The sequence below is a fragment of the Haliotis rufescens genome, unplaced genomic scaffold (assembly GCF_023055435.1).
Source record: "Haliotis rufescens isolate VD_foot unplaced genomic scaffold, xgHalRufe1.0.p SCAF_2, whole genome shotgun sequence".
Lineage (NCBI taxonomy): Eukaryota > Metazoa > Mollusca > Gastropoda > Lepetellida > Haliotidae > Haliotis > Haliotis rufescens.
Genome location: NW_025963890.1, coordinates 2966055 through 2985628, shown reverse-complemented (window position 1 = coordinate 2985628; position 19574 = coordinate 2966055). Strand labels below are relative to the sequence as shown.

Genomic DNA, 19574 nt, shown 5'->3' with positions numbered 1-19574 from the left:
GTGTTGACACAGTTGTGGAGGTTGTCATCGGTGTACTATATACTTACCATGGTCGGCGGTGATGACACAGTTGTGGAGTTGTCATCGGTGTACTATATACTTACCGTGGTCGGCGGTGATGACACAGTTGTGGAGTTGTCATCGGTGTACTATATACTTACCGTGGTCGGCCGTGTTGACACAGTTGTGGGGGTTGTCATCGGTGTACTATATACTTACCGTGGTCGGCGGTGTTGACACAGTTGTGGAGGTTGTCATCGGTGTACTATATACTTACCGTGGTCGGCGGTGATGACACAGTTGTGGAGTTGTCATCGGTGTACTATATACTTACCGTGGTCGTGGTGATGACGGTGTTGACACAGTTGTGGAGGTTGTCATCGGTGTACTATATACTTACCGTGGTCGGCGGTGTTGACACAGTTGTGGGGGTTGTCATCGGTGTACTATATACTTACCGTGGTCGGCGGTGTTGACACAGTTGTGGAGTTGTCATCGGTGTACTATATACTTACCGTGGTCGGCGGTGTTGACACAGTTGTGGAGGTTGTCATCGGTGTACTATCTACTTACCGTGGTCTGCGGTGTTGACACAGTTGTGGAGGTTGTCATCGGTGTACTATATACTTACCATGGTCGGCGGTGATGACACAGTTGTGGAGTTGTCATTGGTGTACTATATACTTACCGTGGTGGGCGGTGTTGACACAGTTGTGGGGGTTGTCATCGGTGTACTATATACTTACCGTGGTCGGCGGTGATGACACAGTTGTGGAGTTGTCATCGGTGTACTATATACTTACCGTGGTCGTGGTGATGACGGTGTTGACACAGTTGTGGAGGTTGTCATCGGTGTACTATATACTTACCATGGTCGGCGGTGATGACGGTGTTGACACAGTTGTGGAGGTTGTCATCGGTGTACTATATACTTACCGTGGTCGGCGGTGTTGACACAGTTGTGGGGGTTGTCATCGGTGTACTATATACTTACCGTGGTCGGCGGTGTTGACACAGTTGTGGAGGTTGTCATCGGTGTACTTTATACTTACCGTGGCCGGCGGTGTTGACACAGTTGTGGAGGTTGTCATCGGTGTACTATATACTTACCATGGTCGGCGGTGATGACACAGTTGTGGAGTTGTCATCGGTGTACTATATACTTACCGTGGTCGGCGGTGTTGACACAGTTGTGGAGGTTGTCATCGGTGTACTATATACTTACCGTGGTCGGCGGTGTTGACACAGTTGTGGGGGTTGTCATCGGTGTACTATATACTTACCATGGTCGGCGGTGATGACACAGTTGTGGAGTTGTCATCGGTGTACTATATACTTACCGTGGTCGGCGGTGTTGACACAGTTGTGGGGGTTGTCATCGGTGTACTATATACTTACCGTGGTCGGCGGTGTTGACACAGTTGTGGAGGTTGTCATCGGTGTACTATATACTTACCATGGTCGGCGGTGATGACACAGTTGTGGAGTTGTCATCGGTGTACTATATACTTACCGTGGTCGGCGGTGTTGACACAGTTGTGGGGGTTGTCATCGGTGTACTATATACTTACCGTGGTCGGCGGTGATGACACAGTTGTGGAGTTGTCATCGGTGTACTATATACTTACCGTGGTCGGCGGTGTTGACACAGTTGTGGGGGTTGTCATCGGTGTACTATATACTTACCGTGGTCGGCGGTGTTGACACAGTTGTGGAGGTTGTCATCGGTGTACTATATACTTACCATGGTCGGCGGTGATGACACAGTTGTGGAGTTGTCATCGGTGTACTATATACTTACCGTGGTCGGCGGTGTTGACACAGTTGTGGGGGTTGTCATCGGTGTACTATATACTTACCGTGGTCGGCGGTGATGACACAGTTGTGGAGTTGTCATCGGTGTACTATATACTTACCGTGGTCGTGGTGATGACGGTGTTGACACAGTTGTGGAGGTTGTCATCGGTGTACTATATACTTACCGTGGTCGGCGGTGTTGACACAGTTGTGGGGGTTGTCATCGGTGTACTATATACTTACCGTGGTCGGCGGTGTTGACACAGTTGTGGAGTTGTCATCGGTGTACTATATACTTACCGTGGTCGGCGGTGTTGACACAGTTGTGGAGGTTGTCATCGGTGTACTATATACTTACCGTGGTCGGCGGTGTTGACACAGTTGTGGAGGTTGTCATCGGTGTACTATATACTTACCATGGTCGGCGGTGATGACACAGTTGTGGAGTTGTCATCGGTGTACTATATACTTACCGTGGTCGGCGGTGTTGACACAGTTGTGGGGGTTGTCATCGGTGTACTATATACTTACCGTGGTCGGCGGTGATGACACAGTTGTTGAGTTGTCATCGGTGTACTATATACTTACCGTGGTCGTGGTGATGACGGTGTTTACACAGTTGTGGAGGTTGTCATCGGTGTACTATATACTTACCATTGTCGGCGGTGATGACGGTGTTGACACAGTTGTGGGGGTTGTCATCGGTGTACTATATACTTACCGTGGTCGGCGGTGTTGACACAGTTGTGGGGGTTGTCATCGGTGTACTATATACTTACCGTGGTCGGCGGTGTTGACACAGTTGTGGAGGTTGTCATCGGTGTACTATATACTTACCGTGGTCGGCGGTGTTGACACAGTTGTGGAGGTTGTCATCGGTGTACTATATACTTACCATGGTCGGCAGTGATGACACAGTTGTGGAGTTGTCATCGGTGTACTATATACTTACCGTGGTCGGCGGTGTTGACACAGTTGTGGGGGTTGTCATCGGTGTACTATATACTTACCGTGGTCGGCGGTGTTGACACAGTTGTGGAGGTTGTCATCGGTGTACTATATACTTACCGTGGTCGTGGTGATGACGGTGTTGACACAGTTGTGGGGGTTGTCATCGGTGTACTATATACTTACCGTGGTCGGCGGTGTTGACACAGTTGTGGAGGTTGTCATCGGTGTACTATATACTTACCGTGGTCGGCGGTGATGACGGTGTTGTGGAGGTTGTCATCGGTGTACTATATACTTACCGTGGTCGGCGGTGTTGACACAGTTGTGGGGGTTGTCATCGGTGTACTATATACTTACCGTGGTCGGCGGTGTTGACACAGTTGTGGAGGTTGTCATCGGTGTACTATATACTTACCGTGGTCGTGGTGATGACGGTGTTGACACAGTTGTGGGGGTTGTCATCGGTGTACTATATACTTACCGTGGTCGGCGGTGATGACGGTGTTGTGGAGGTTGTCATCGGTGTACTATATACTTACCATGGTCGGCGGTGTTGACACAGTTGTGGAGTTGTCATCGGTGTACTATTTACTTACCGTGGTCGGCGGGGATGACGGTGCTGTAGAGGTTGTCATCGGTGTACTATATACTTACTGTGGTCGGCGGTGATGACGGTGTTGTGGAGGTTGTCATCGGTGTACTATATACTTACCGTGGTCGGCGGGGATGACGATGTTGTGGAGTTGTCATCGGTTTACTATATACTTACCGTGGTTGTGGTGATGACGGTGTTGTGGAGGTTGTCATCAGTGTACTATATACTTACCGTGGTCGGCGGTTATGACGATGTTGTGGGGGTTGTCATCGGTGTACTATATACTTACCGTGGTCGGCGGTGTTGACACAGTTGTGGAGGTTGTCATCGGTGTACTATATACTTACCGTGGTCGTGGTGATGACGGTGTTGACACAGTTGTGGGGGTTGTCATCGGTGTACTATATACTTACCGTGGTCGGCGGTGATGACGGTGTTGTGGAGGTTGTCATCGGTGTACTATATACTTACCATGGTCGGCGGTGTTGACACAGTTGTGGAGTTGTCATCGGTGTACTATTTACTTACCGTGGTCGGCGGGGATGACGGTGCTGTAGAGGTTGTCATCGGTGTACTATATACTTACTGTGGTCGGCGGTGATGACGGTGTTGTGGAGGTTGTCATCGGTGTACTATATACTTACCGTGGTCGGCGGGGATGACGATGTTGTGGAGTTGTCATCGGTTTACTATATACTTACCGTGGTTGTGGTGATGACGGTGTTGTGGAGGTTGTCATCAGTGTACTATATACTTACCGTGGTCGGCGGTTATGACGATGTTGACACAGTTGTGGAGGTTGCTCTGGTACAGTAGGGCCATCAGTGTGTCCATCAACTCGTCCAGCATCCTTAGACTGTCATTAACCTGGAGTAGGTTGTCAGTTAGACTTGTCAAATGTATTCTGTATCACGTGTCCCGCTTCTACCAAGACAGCGCATGTTATGTTAGATTATTCCTTTGTGTCATTGGTTTGCACAACCCTCTATGTATTGTAACAATGTTGTATACTCAACAATATAGCATTGCAAGTGTTGTAATTCAGACTAGTTAACTTGAGATGATGGTCAAAGCGCAAACTAACAATTCAAAATCAAACTATAAGTGTGCTATTTGCGAATCCGTACTATATTCTATCCATATGTTAAATGACAACAGTGCTGGTCACCTCGTCAGATCTGGGGCCATCGCTGTGTCCAGCAGAGTCGGGTTGGTTAAAGTAGAGCGTGATGAAGTCCGGTCTCTCGGCGGCGGGCCTGGTCAACCAGCTGACCACAGTCTCCACGCGGTCACTGAACGGCACTGACCTGTGCAGGAGACACTGCAGCATGATACTGTGTCCACACGAGATGGTGACTGTAACGCTCAAACAACATGATCACATACGCCGCATATTTAGTGAAAGAAATTACATGTGTTTAATGTCTTTTGTGTAGGATCGATAATAGCTTCCTCAAACCAACCCGTCACCATTGTCATTCTGGGTGCAGCCTTCTTTTGACTGCAGTTCATTTCGTCTAGTCAGCTCGACTACAGTAATTGTGGTGAGATCGAGGTGATTCGACTACACTCAGTAAATCTCATCCCTCACTTGATAATGGGCGGATCCAAGATCCATTAAACTGGAGAACAAACTTATTACAATTAACACTTGAAATGAAGACGATCGAATAATGAAAAATACCCTGCTAAGGAGTAGCTTAGAAGTAAATAAGGGTAAGCACTCTTTTACTAAAGCAATTATTATGAATGTAACAAATGTTTTACTTGGGATAACATTTTCTTAGTAAAGTACAGATTCTAGTACATTTTCTGGTTGAGTCCCATCCGGGATTCGAACCCACACTGCCAGGGTGAGGCACCTAATCGCCAGCACACAAAGTAAGTGATCTAGCCCACTCAGCCACCGAGACTTCCAGAAAAATGGAACTGGCAGTCTAGATCACGTAGTTTGTGTACCCCTCTGACAAATGAAAATTGACACGACTCCCATGGCCGAAAGATTGCTGACTTAAAAGATGAATTGAGCGAAGTTCTTATAAGTACCAACGAATATTGTTTGTTGATACTATGATATGCTATATTTGGTAATATGATATATGTATATAATAAATCTATTCAACGATCTCTCTTATTCTTCTTTATCTTATTTAACACGGTCAGGTCTATTATGTTTCTGGGGGTGGTGGGTACGCTAGTGGTTAAAGCGTTCGCTCGTCACGCCGAAGACCCGGGTTCGATTCCCAACATGGGGACAATGTGTGAAGCCCATTTCTGGTGACCCCTGCCATGATATTGCTAGAATATTGCTAAAAGCGGCGCAAAACCATACTTACTCACTCACTCACTACTATATTTCTGAAGGAGTCAGCGTATTACCCTTCCAAGCACTGGTGCATAACTTTGTTTTGATAACACTGTCGACGAAACGAACTGTGGACGAAAGTGGCGCCCCCTCATTCTGCAGTAAGGCCTGGACTGCTGCCTTCAGTCATATGCATGTTGTACACAACACACGTGTTGTCTGCTTAATGCTACTATTCCACACAGACCACGAATCCCACGAATTGGTATTTTTTTGGATTTTGAGCTGTTCAAAATTTTGGCAACGAACTCCTGATTCAAAAATATCGTAGTTAATTCGTAACAAATTCGTAATGCATTCTTAGGCATCGTAACTGAATCGTAATCGTAGGTATTCTTAACTCATTCGGGGACTCGTGAATTCGTGGCTTTACGATGAATCGGCTACGAATCTGTCACGAATCCCACGAATACACGCCGAAGCAGGTACGAAGCTCACGATCCAATCACGAATCAGCTACGATTGCCAGCAAATTGGGTATATAAGGAAATTAACATTGATTTCAGGTCATTAGCTGCTTCTAGCTATCAGCAGCTGGTGTTGATACTCCAGTTCCAGGGCCAATAATACAGCTACTCTCCGTTGGACATCCATTTTGAAGCTGATGCATGGGTGGGAGGCCTTTTTATAGCTATCTTGAGGGAAAACCTCAAAAATTGTCAAGAATTGTCACGAATTCATTTTTATTCGTACTGATTCGTACATGCATTCGGCGTATTTTTAACTTATTCGTAACTGATTCCTAACTTTCGTGCAGTATTCTTAATAGCTTCTTGTAAATCGTAGTGAATTCTTGACAATATTCATGCGAATCCAGCCGAATCCCACGAATATTCGTAACTCTATCGTACCTGTATCGTAACTAGATCGTAGAGCGTCACGAACTGAACCAGAATATTTGCTAAATTCCATGAATCCTAAAATTTACAAATCGTGGCGATTCGTGGGATTCGTGCTATGTGTGGAATAGTAAATTAAGCTACAGTCACACAGACAATGCGACCACGATACAACCTCTTGGCGACTGATTTCCTTTGCGACCGACTGGCGATCGCTGAGACCGGTGCAACTACTTCTGCCCATATTTGGAATTAGGGTATGATCGCTGATCAATCACCGATAGGTTTTGCAACTTGTTAGTGATTGATCTGCAACTGTTCACCGAAGATACGGCGAAATGTTTGCAACTGGTTGAGACCGATCGGTGACTATAGTCAGCGAATCTTCGGTGACTTGTTGCAACTGAACGGGGACTGGTTGGTGACTAGATGTCGATCGATCACCGATCAAAACATAATGCATATAAAAAGGATGCTTTTCTGAATTAAATCATTTGTTTGCAAGTTGCCAAGATGTTAACAGCAGAACAGTTGCAGTTGCTGTTGCTCCGCCTGCAAAGAATAAATAAAAATGCCGCAGTTGCTGCGATGATGGTGTACAGAAGAATGAGGACAAGGCGAAAGCTGTATTGACTGAGACGCAAGACGCCACAACCAGGAGACTATGAGAATCTGATGGTAGGATTGAAGAAAGAAAGTCGTGGGGATTTCGTGGGCTACCTCAGAATGGAGCCTGTCAACATCGGACATCTCCGGCTCTTCTTCCTCATCAGGAATCTGCCTCTCATTTCGTTGAGATGTTGTTGGCTCTGGCTCAATTGTAGCACACCTGTGCACCACAGCAGTTGTCTCTTTTGTATCTTCTACAATTTCTGGTTCTTTTTGTTTCCCTGCTTTTACAGACCATAGTGATGAATGGAAATAATTGATGTGAATTCTCTGAGTACTTATGACAAAATGATGCTGTGATGCACAGACAGGTCTTTTATAGACGGTGACATGCTGCCAACCCAACGGCGAATGATCGACGCACGCTTGGAAACCACTTTGCAACCGATCGACAACCAGATCACCGCCTCATCACTGATCAATCACCCATAGGTCGTCACTAGGTTGCAAAGGGTCCATACCCTTGTGTAGACGAAACCGATCGCCGCACAGTGGAAACTTATTTGCGATTAAAATAACACCACTTGGGGACCTCTAGGAGACCAATTAAACCTCCGAGCTACCAAATCGGCCGCAGCCAGTCTTTTGTGCATGTTCAAAAGACCAGTTGCGACCGAATGGTTTTGCGAACGCCCAGAAACCTTGTAGCGACCTCCGTGCAACCTTTCAGAGACCACTGAAACCTCATTGCGATCGTCAAATATTTTAGTCGCCAGGAGGTTGCATCGCGGTTGCATTGTCTGTGTGACTGAGGCTTTAACACTACTGCCCGAGAAGGCAACGTATGTATTTGATTAAATAATGAAGAATGATTAAAACTTTCTCACCCGTCGTATCTGCGATATGTGTCTGGATAGGACCCTGGGGAGGTGGATACATGTAACATGATCATGAATTGTACATGGCAGTGTGCCGAATAAAACTATTTATCATTGATACAGTTCAACATTCGTGGAGTACGTACAATGAATCTACACATCCGACCAGTGTCATATAAGTGTCAACCATTCCGCATAGTACGTACGATAAATCTACACATCCGACCAATGTCATATCAGTGTCAACCATTCCGTATAGTATGTACGATGAATCTACTCATCCTACCAATGTCATATAAGAGTCAACCATTCCGTATAGTACGTACGATGAATCTACACATCCGACCAATGTCATATAAGTGTCAACCATTCCGTATAGTACGTACGATGAATCTATACATCCGACCAATGTCATATCAGTGTCAACCATTCCATATAGTACGTACGATGAATCTACACACCCGACCAATGTCATATAAGTGTCAACCATTCCGCATAGTACGTACGATGAATCTACATATCCGACCAATGTCATATAAGTGTCAACCATTCCGTATAGTACGTACGATGAATCTACACATCCGACCAATGTCATATAAGTGTCAACCATTCCGTATAGTACGTACGATGAATCTAACATCCGACCAATGTCATATAAGTGTCAACCATTCCGTATAGTACGTACGATGAATCTACTCATCCGACCCATGTCATATAAGTGTCAACCATTCCGTATAGTACGTACGATGAATCTACACATCCGACCAATGTCATATAAGTGTCAACCATTCCGTATAGTACGTACGATGAATCTACACATCTGACCAATGTCATATCAGTGTCAACCATTCCATATAGTACGTACGATGAATCTATACATCCGACCCATGTCATATAAGTGTCAACCATTCCGTATAGTACGTACGAGGAATCTATACATCTGACCAATGTCATATAAGTGTCAACCATTCCGTATAGTATGTACGATGAATCTACACATCCGACCAATGTCATATAAGTGTCAACCATTCCGTATAGTACGTACGATGAATCTATACATCCGACCAATGTCATATAAGTGTCAACCATTCGTATAGTACGTACGATGAATCTATACATCCGACCCATGTCATTTAAGTGTCAACCATTCCGTGGCGTACATACCATCAATCTGTACATCCGACCCTGGCCAGAAGTAGGTTGCAGACCTCTTCCCTTGCCTCTGAGCTGTCAACCATAGCTGTTATGACAAGTATAAACGCAATGCAAGTAGTTCCATATGTAACATGCGGTTGCTAAATATTCATGAGTAGAATAGTTTGTCATCCTTGTCATAACATTGAGTAATAGTCCAGGCAAAATAAGGTTTTGCAGGGAACAAACTGCAACAGAATGTATTTAACCACAATGCATTTCTACAAGGTCCCCAAAACAACATACTGAAAGTCCCAAACAATCCTAGTTTAGGAAATATGTCTAATTTGCATAATCCAATATGGCAACCAATTATCAATATATCTTCCATATTTCAGATGAGGTTCAATGTTTTGATGAAAAAAAGCATGTGCATGTGATATTCATAACTACTGAACGTTTTCGACTATTGACAAATCTGCAAAAAATCAAGATGGCGACCAATTTGAATAGATTGATGGCTAGGCAGAATATCAATCCACTATTGGTCTCTGATGACATATTTGAGTGAACTGAACTTCTACATTGGGGTAAACAGACCCAAGGATGCATGTAGAATACTCAATCGTTTGCATAAATCCAATAAAACCACTAAATATCAATATTTATCTCTTAATTGGGTGAAAAAAATGGCCTAGATTGCCTGGTATATACGTGTAATGTGGGGAATGAAGATTGGAGTGGCAACATCAATGTATGTTCTTTGAACCTGACTACACAAAAAAATCCGGCATAAAAAGGGATATATGTTTTTGGAAAATGTTGGTTGCCTGATATTCGACAAACAGTGCGTCAAAATCCAGCCACTGTCGATTTGCAATGTCTTAAACGGTATTGTTTTCACACAAAATGTCATGGAGCAAAACAGTAAAGCAAAATGCACGTGCATGTTATGACATTCGTAACTCGTGGTAGTGGCTATAAAAAGGCAAGCATAAGCCAATAATTTGTCATTAAATTGTCAACATCTTTCAAGTTCGAAAATGCCGAGACTCAGCGCTGCCGATCCGAACATCGCCATAGGAAGTATCCTAAGAGGAGAATCTACCTCCCTAAGGCCAACATCAACGCCTTGCCCTGGCCGTCGAGATCTCCAGATCTCAACCCAATCGAACACTTCTGGAATGAACTCGATCGACATGTACGTCAACATCAGCACACTCCCACAGACCCCCCCACAACTGGCCAACGCGTTACAAGCAGAATGGAGCAGAATTCCGCAGTACAGAATTTGTACACTTATCCAGTCAGTGCCGAGGAGATGCAGAGCCGTGATTGCTGCCCGGAGCGGTCACACGAGATACTAAATTCAGTGCAACCTTGTGGCCTTAGGTGACATGACAATGAATTGTTTTCAATGCCGTTGTACAACAACATGTGACTATCGAGCTCCAAAATTTCACATTTGTATCTATGATATTGAATTAAATATATCGCCTTTATGAGGTACAATAAATTTACTTAAAATCTACCCGTGCGCTTCTTTTTTCAAAGATTGTTTGTCTCCGCAATCACCGGAGACTTCCCAGCTGCCATCCCTCTCCTACATTCATGGACAGTAGACTTGCCGGCACCCACCCCGCTCTTACATTAATGGACAGTAGACTTGCCGGCACCCACCCCGCTCTTACATTAATGGACAGTAGACTTGCCGGCACCCACCCCGCTCTTACATTAATGGACAGTAGACTTGCCGGCACCCATCCCTCTCCTTCACTGATGGACAGTAGACTTGCCGGCACCCACCCCACTCCTACATTCATGGACAGTAGACTTGCCGGCACCTACCCCACTCCTTCATTGATGGACGGTAGACTTGCCGGCTCCCACCCCACTCCTACATTCATGGACAGTAGACTTGCCGGCTCCCACCCCACTCCTACATTCATGGACAGTAGACTTGCCGGCACCTACCCCACTCCTTCATTGATGGACGGTAGACTTACCGGCTCCCCACGCCACCAGCCTGGGTCAGAGGAGTGTTCTCCTCCCATGGCAAATTTCTTCCCCATGTCAAAGTCGTACATGGTGTTGTCCACGATGCCGTGCGACTCCGGGTACAGACCCTGTGTGGAGAAGAAGACAATGATGATAACGCGTACTGTCTGTGTTGTAGTGTACTGTCTGTGTTGTAGTGTACTGTCTGTGCTGTGGTGTACTGGTCGGTTTTATAGTAACTGTCTGTGTTGTAATGTACCGGTCGGTGTTATAAAGGTAACGCTATTTTTCAGGGCATTATCATTTGCAGAAGACCGATGTATTCCATTAACTGTCCGACGAAGGAGGGCAGTTGAAAAGACTGAGGGCTTCTGCAAATGATAATGCCCTGAAAAATAGCTTTACCGTTATTATAGCTAAATGGATAGAATTTGTTATAAAATAAAAATAAACAATATCGGTTTTAAAACATTTAGTGCAATCAACACGAATTACACTGACCCACTTTTACCAATATGGAAACGTCATAGAACAAACCAGATGACGTCACTATTAAACGTGATGTCACCTTTTCCTATCCCTATGACGTTACCTAACAACGGGCGTGATAATGGCCCATCGTCAAGCAATATGAGGGCATTATCAAGTTACAGTGGCCCGCCTCATTTCTGGTAACATGCGGGCGGTTTAATGATAATTCTATCCATTTTAGCTATAATATAGTGTACTGTCAGTGTTGTATTGTACTGATCGGTGTTATTGTGTACTGTCTGTGCTGTAGTGTACTGGTCGGTGTTATTGTGTACTGTCTGTGTTATAGTGTTCTGGTCGGTGTAATAGTGTACTGTCTGTGTTGTAGCGTACTGGTCGGTGTTAAAGTGTACTGTCTGTGTTGTCATGTACTGGTTGGGTTTTGTGTACTGGTAGGGTTATAGTGTACTGTCTGTGTTGTAGTGTACTGGTAGGGGTATAGTGTACTGTCTGTGTTATAGTGTACTGGTAGGGTTATAGTACACTGTCTGTGTTGTAGTGTACTGGTAGGGGTATAGTGTACTCTCTGTGTTATAGTGTACTGGTAGGGTTATAGTGTACTGTCTGTGTTCTAGTGTACTGGTAGGGTTATAGTGTACTGGTAGGTGTATAGTGTACTGTCTGTGTTGTAATGTACTGGTAGGGGTATAGTGTACTCTCTGTGTTATAGTGTACTGGTAGGGTTATAGTGTACTGTCTGTATAATAGTGTACTTGTAGGGTTATAGTGTACTGTCTGTATTATAATGTACTGGTAGGGATATAGTGTACTGTCTGTATTATAGTGTACTGGTAGGGTTATAGTGTACTGTCTGTATTATAGTGTACTGGTAGGGATATGGTGTACTGTCTGTGCTGTTATGTACTGGTAGGGGTATAGTGTACTCTCTGTGTTATAGTGTACTGGTAGGGTTATAGTGTACTCTCTGTGTTGTAGTGTACTGGTAGGGTTATAGTGTACTGTCTGTATTATAGTGTACTGGTAGGGTTATAGTGTACTGTCTGTATTATAGTGTACTGGTAGGGATATAGTGTACTCTCTGTGTTGTAATGTACTGGTAGGGTTATAGTGTACTGTCTGTGTTATAGTGTACTGGTAGGGTTATTGTGTACTGTCTGTATTATAGTGTACTGGTAGGGATATAGTGTACTGTCTGTGTTGTAATGTACTGGTAGGGTTATAGTGTACTGGTAGGTGTATAGTGTACTGTCTGTGTTGTAATGTACTGGTAGGGGTATAGTGTACTCTCTGTGTTATAGTGTACTGGTAGGGTTATAGTGTACTGTCTGTATTATAGTGTACTGGTAGGGTTATAGTGTACTGTCTGTATTATAATGTACTGGTAGGGATATAGTGTACTGTCTGTATTATAGTGTACCGGTAGGGTTATAGTGTACTGTCTGTATTATAGTGTACTGGTAGGGATATGGTGTTCTGTCTGTGCTGTTATGTACTGGTAGGGGTATAGTGTACTCTCTGTGTTATAGTGTACTGGTAGGGTTATAGTGTACTCTCTGTGTTGTAGTGTACTGGTAGGGTTATATTGTACCGTCTGTATTATAGTGTACTGGTAGGGTTATAGTGTACTGTCTGTATTATAGTGTACTGGTAGGGATATAGTGTACTCTCTGTGTTGTAATGTACTGGTAGGGTTATAGTGTACTGTCTGTGTTATAGTGTACTGGTAGGGTTATTGTGTACTGTCTGTATTATAGTGTACTGGTAGGGATATAGTGTACTCTCTGTGTTGTAATGTACTGGTAGGGTTATAGTGTACTGTCTGTGTTATAGTGTACTGGTAGGGTTATTGTGTACTGTCTGTATTATAGTGTACTGGTAGGGATATAGTGTACTGTCTGTGTTGTAATGTACTGGTAGGGTTATAGTGTCCTGGTAGGAATATTGTGTACACTCGTTGATAAAAGTTGAAAAACTCCTCGGCAAGCCTCGGAATTTTTCCACTTTTATCAACTCGTGTTGATATATTTGATATCAAAAGACACGTGGGTGAGATTCTCTATGTCTGTTTTATCTCTTGTAGTGTACTGGTAGGGGAAGGGGTAAAGTGTATTGATAGGGTTATAGTGTGCTGTAAGGGTAAAGTGTATTGATAGGGTTATAGTGTACTGTAGGGGTAAAGTGTATTGATAGGGTTATAGTGTACTGTAGGGGAAAAGTGTATTGATTGGGATATAGTGTACTGTAGGGGTAAAGTGTATTGATAGGGATATAGTGTACTGTAGGGGTAAAGTGTATTGATAGGGTTATAGTGTACTGTAGGATAAAGTGTATTGATAGGGATATAGTGTACTGTAGGGGTAAATTGTATTGATAGTGTTATAGTGTACTGTAGGGGTAAAGTGTATTGATAGGGTTATAGTGTACTGTAGGGGTAAAGTGCATTGGTAGGGTTAAAGTGTACTGTAGGGGTAAAGTGTATTGATGGGGTTATAGTGTACTGGTAGGGGACAGGCTGTGAGTATAGTGTCCTGTGGGCTGTGATCACATACTGTGACTAGAGTGTACTGGTTCGGGAAGGTCTTGCTTGGGTAGGATGGCCTCATGTAGGGTGAGTGGCTTCCACATTCCACCAGACGCTGCAGTACTGGAGTGAGGCCACGAGACAGGTAGTCGGCACGGAAGCCATCAAAGGAGATCAGTAGCAAGGGTTTATAGCTGATAAAAAAGAACACATATTGGTTTGGTGAGTCCATTGTCTTCTATCACAATACAGGAGTGTCAAAAAAGAGGTGAGGGAAGCTTACTCTGAACTGCACGTATTGTTCCCTTCCCCCGGGCAGGGCAGGTTCTTCCACTCAACAGTCGGTTCTGGTTCAGATATCCCAGGAGCATCCCATAATGCATCTGGCAGGAAGGTGGCGAGTCGGGCCGCCTTGTTTCTGTCAACATCTGTGAAGAACTGGAAACCAGTTATCAGCTCAATGTCCTTGACCCTGGCCGTGTTCTCCAGAAGTTGCATATGGTTCTCCTGTAAATGGAGGTGGTCAGTAACTAGCGTGTATCACATGGGATCCTCAGTAATTAGCTTGTGTCACAGGCAGGTTGTAAGTAACTAGCGTGTCTAACAGGGAGTTCGTCAGTAACTAGCGTGTCTTACAGGGAGGTTGTCAGTAACTAGCGTGTCTCACAGGGAGGTCGTCAGTAACTAGCGTGTCTTACAGGGAGGTGGTCAGTAACTAGCGTGTCTCATAGGGAGGTGGTCAGTAACTAGCGTGTTTCACAGGGACGTCGTCAGTAACTAGCATGTCTCACGGGGAGGTCGTCAGTAACTAGCGTGTCTCACGGGGAGGTCGTCATTAACTAGCATGTCTCACAGGGAGGTGGTCAGTAACTAGCTTGTCTCACATGGAGGTCGTCAATAACTAGCTTGTCTCACATGGAGGTCGTCAGTAACTAGCTTGTCTCACATGGAGGTCGTCAGTAACTAGCATGTCTCAAGGGGAGGTCGTCAGTAACTAGCGTGTCTCACATGGAGGTCGTCAATAACTAGCTTGTCTCACAGGGAGGTCGTCAGTAACTAGCGTGTCTCACATGGAGGTCGTCAATAACTAGCTTGTCTCACGGGGAGGTCGTCAGTAACTAGCATGTCTCACATGGAGGTCGTCAGTAACTAGCGTGTCTCACATGGAGGTCGTCAGTAACTGGCTTGTCTCACAGGGAGGTCGTCAGTAACTAGCTTTTCTCACAGGGAGGTCGTCAGTAACTAGCGTGTCTCACAGGGAGGTCGTCAGGAACTAGCGTGTATCACATGGAGGTCGTCAGTAACTAGCTTGTCTCACAGGGAGGTCGTCAGTAACTAGCGTGTCTCACAGGGAGGTCGTCAGTAACTACCGTGTCTCACAGGGAGGTCGTCAGTAACTAGCGTGTATCACATGGAGGTCGTCAGTAACTAGCGTGTCTCACAGGGAGGTCGTCAGTAACTAGCTTGTCTCACATGGAGGTCGTCAGTAACTAGCTTGTCTTACAGGGGGGTCGTCAGTAACTAGCGTGTCTCACGGGGAGGTCGTCAGTAACTAGCGTGTATCACAGGGAGGTCGTCAGTAACTAGCGTGTATCACATGGAGGTCGTCAGTAACTAGCTTGTCTCACATAGAGGTCGTCAGTAACTAGCTTGTCTCACAGGGAGGTCGTCAGTAACTAGCGTGTCTCACGGGGTGGTCGTCAGTAACTAGCTTGTCTCACAGGGAGGTCGTCAGTAACTAGCGTGTCTCACAGGGGTGGTCGTCAGTAACTAGCTTGTCTCACAGGGAGGTCGTCAGTAACTACCGTGTCTCACAGGGAGGTCGTCAGTAACTAGCGTGTCTCACAGGGAGGTCGTCAGGAACTAGCGTGTATCACATGGAGGTCGTCAGTAACTAGCTTGTCTCACAGGGAGGTCGTCAGTAACTAGCGTGTCTCACATGGAGGTCGTCAGTAACTACCGTGTCTCACAGGGAGGTCGTCAGTAACTAGCATGTATCACATGGAGGTCGTCAGTAACTAGCGTGTCTCACAGGGAGGTCGTCAGTAACTAGCTTGTCTCACATGGAGGTCGTCAGTAACTAGCTTGTCTCACAGGGAGGTCGTCAGTAACTAGCGTGTCTCACGGGGAGGTCGTCAGTAACTAGCGTGTATCACGGGGAGGTCGTCAGTAACTAGCGTGTATCACATGGAGGTCGTCAGTAACTAGCGTGTCTCACAGGGAGGTCGTCAGTAACTAGCGTGTCTCACATAGAGGTCGTCAGTAACTAGCTTGTCTCACAGGGAGGTCGTCAGTAACTAGCGTGTCTCACGGGGTGGTCGTCAGTAACTAGCTTGTCTCACAGGGAGGTCGTCAGTAACTAGCGTGTCTCACGGGGTGGTCGTCAGTAACTAGCTTGTCTCACAGGGAGGTCGTCAGTAACCACCGTGTCTTACAGGGAGGTCGTCAGTAACTAGCGTGTCTCACAGGGAGGTCGTCAGTAACTAGCGTGTCTCACATGGAGGTCGTCAATAACTAGCTTGTCTCACAGCTTACTATTGGGTTTATCTGGTCCAACATCCCAGATGAGTTCTAGGTGTTGTGGCAGAAGCAGAAATATATGACAGTTTTCATTTCATTTAAGATACAAGTTGTCCTCACTAAACAATTGGGCGATTCCTTCACATGTGGGAGAATGAATGAAAGCAGCTGCAGCTGGTCTGTGCAAGGGAGAGAACTGTCATTCCCACATCGCACAATCACCACAAAGAAGTGAGTTGGGAAGGGAACTGTTTCAATGTCATCGACATATCTGGAAATACAAATACAATGTTTTTATGTATCTCAGCATGTAACTTTCAACGTTAAAACACAGCTAGGGGAAAAGGGTGCAGGGAACTATATTCTAGTTTCCCACTTAAATACACGTACATATTAATAACAAAAAGTCCATATCCAAGTAAAATGGATATTAAGTTTAGGATAAAATTGATCTTTTTCAGGTTTTGTTTGCAGCGAGTGGGTTTCGCGTTACTGTCTTGAAAATAAAAAGCAACATAGGTACTGATCTCTCATTAGAAACATAAAACATGCTCTCTTCAGGTACCTTGAGAGACCATCATGACCGTCGTATCTGCCGTCACTGTTGCCGTCAAACACCGGCCCCACCGTCACCCCGAGGTCACCATACTGGCCAGCGTAAGTAGTCACCAACTGCCACATGTACCTCCAGATTCCTGCACATAGACGTCACACTGTCACACATGTACCGCCAGATTCCTGCACACAGATGTCACACTGTCACACATGTACCGCCAGATTCCTGCACACAGATGTCACACTGTCACACATGTACCGCCAGATTCCTGCACACAGATGTCACACTGTCACACATGTACCGTCAGATTCCTGCACACAGATGTCACACTATCACACATGTACCGCCAGATTCCTGTACATAGATGTCACACTGTCACACATGTACCGCCAGATTCCTGCACACAGATGTCACACTATCACACATGTACCGCCAGATTCCTGCACACAGATGTCACACTATCACACATGTACCGCCAGATTCCTGCACACAGATGTCACACTATCACACATGTACCGCCAGATTCCTGCACACAGATGTCACACTGTCACACATGTACCGTCAGATTCCTGCACACAGATGTCACACTGTCACACATGTACCGCCACATTCCTGCACATAGACGTCACACTGTCACACATGTACCGCCACATTCCTGCACATAGACGTCACACTATCAAACATGTACCGCCAGATTCCTGCACACAGATGTCACACTGTCACACATGTACCGCCACATTCCTGCACATAGACGTCACACTATCACACATGTACCGCCAGATTCCTGCACACAGATGTCACACTGTCACACATGTACCTCCAGATTCCTGTACATAGATGTCACACTGTCACACATGTACCGCCACATTCCTGCACATAGACGTCACACTGTCACACATGTACCGCCAGATTCCTGCACATAGACGTCACACTGTCACACATGTACCGCCACATTCCTGCACATAGACGTCACACTGTCACACATGTACCGCCAGATTCCTGCACATAGACGTCACACTATCACACATGTACCGCCAGATTTCTGCACACAGATGTCACACTGTCACACATGTACCGCCACATTCCTGTACATAGATGTTACACTGTCAGGCATATACCGCCAGATTCCTGCACACAGATGTCACACTATCACACATGTACCGCCACATTCCTGTACACAGATGTCACACTGTCAGGCATATACCGCCAGATTCCTGCACACAGATGTCACACTGTCACACATGTACCGCCAGATTCCTATACATAGATGTCACACTATCACACATGTACCGCCAGATTCCTGCACACAGATGTCACACTATCACACATGTACCGCCAGATTCCTGTACATAGATGTCACACTGTCACACATGTACCGCCAGATTCCTGCACACAGATGTCACACTATCACACATGTACCGCCAGATTCCTGTACGTAGATGTCACACTGTCACACATGTACCGCCAGATTCCTGCACACAGATGTCACACTGTCACACATGTACCGCCAGATTCCTGCACACAGATGTCACACTGTCACACATGTACCGCCAGATTCCTGCACACAGATGTCACACTATCACACATGTACCGTCAGATTCCTGCACACAGATGTCACACTATCACACATGTACCGCCAGATTCCTGCACACAGATGTCACACTGTCACACATGTACTGCCAGATTCCTGCACACAGATGTCACACTGTCACACATGTACCGCAAGATTCCTGCACACAGATGTCACACTATCACACATGTACCGCCAGATTCCTGCACACAGATGTCACACTGTCACACATGTACCGCCTGATTCCTGCACACTGATGTCACACTGTCACACATGTACCGTCAGATTCCTGTACATAGATGTCACACTATCACACATGTACCGCCAGATTCCTGCACACAGATGTCACACTGTCACACATGTACCGCCAGATTCCTGCACACAGATGTCACACTGTCACACATGTACCGCCTGATTCCTGCACACAGATGTCACACTGTCACACATGTACCGCCAGATTCCTGCACACAGATGTCACACTGTCACACATGTACCGCCAGATTCCTGCACACAGATGTCACACTGTCACACATATACCGCCAGATTCCTGCACACAGATGTCACACTGTCACACATGTACCGCCTGATTCCTGCACACAGATGTCACACTGTCACACATGTACCGCCAGATTCCTGCACACAGATGTCACACTGTCACACATGTACCGCCAGATTCCTGCACACAGATGTCACACTGTCACACATATACCGCCAGATTCCTGCACACAGATGTCACACTGTCACACATA

At 45.6% G+C, this 19574-nt stretch overlaps 1 protein-coding gene and 1 long non-coding RNA gene across 25 annotated transcripts in view; one reads left to right on the top strand and one right to left on the bottom strand.

Moving 5' to 3' along the window:
- LOC124116740 overlaps nt 1-19574 on the bottom strand; it is a 178995-nt gene that overhangs the window by 19922 nt on the left and 139499 nt on the right. For 22 of the 24 annotated variants that reach the window (XM_048399488.1, XM_048399481.1, XM_048399484.1 and 19 more), the window contains 9 exons: nt 17265-17394; nt 16820-16970; nt 14463-14686; nt 14208-14373; nt 11175-11294; nt 9199-9274; nt 8044-8077; nt 4512-4650; nt 4102-4210 (listed from right to left, as the gene is read on the bottom strand). In XM_048399488.1, the coding sequence (XP_048255445.1) occupies nt 4102-4210; nt 4512-4650; nt 8044-8077; nt 9199-9274; nt 11175-11294; nt 14208-14373; nt 14463-14686; nt 16820-16970; nt 17265-17394 (1149 nt within the window). Of the gene's footprint in view, nt 1-4101; nt 4268-4511; nt 4651-8043; nt 8078-9198; nt 9275-11174; nt 11295-14207; nt 14374-14462; nt 14687-16819; nt 16971-17264; nt 17395-19574 lie in introns of those variants that run through there. The other 2 variants (XM_048399504.1, XR_007222136.1) reach the window with 2 other exon arrangements.
- On the top strand, nt 195-3762 carry LOC125382014. Its single transcript, XR_007222140.1, has 3 exons — nt 195-604; nt 3376-3490; nt 3664-3762. It is a non-coding gene; the product is annotated as an uncharacterized LOC125382014 (long non-coding RNA).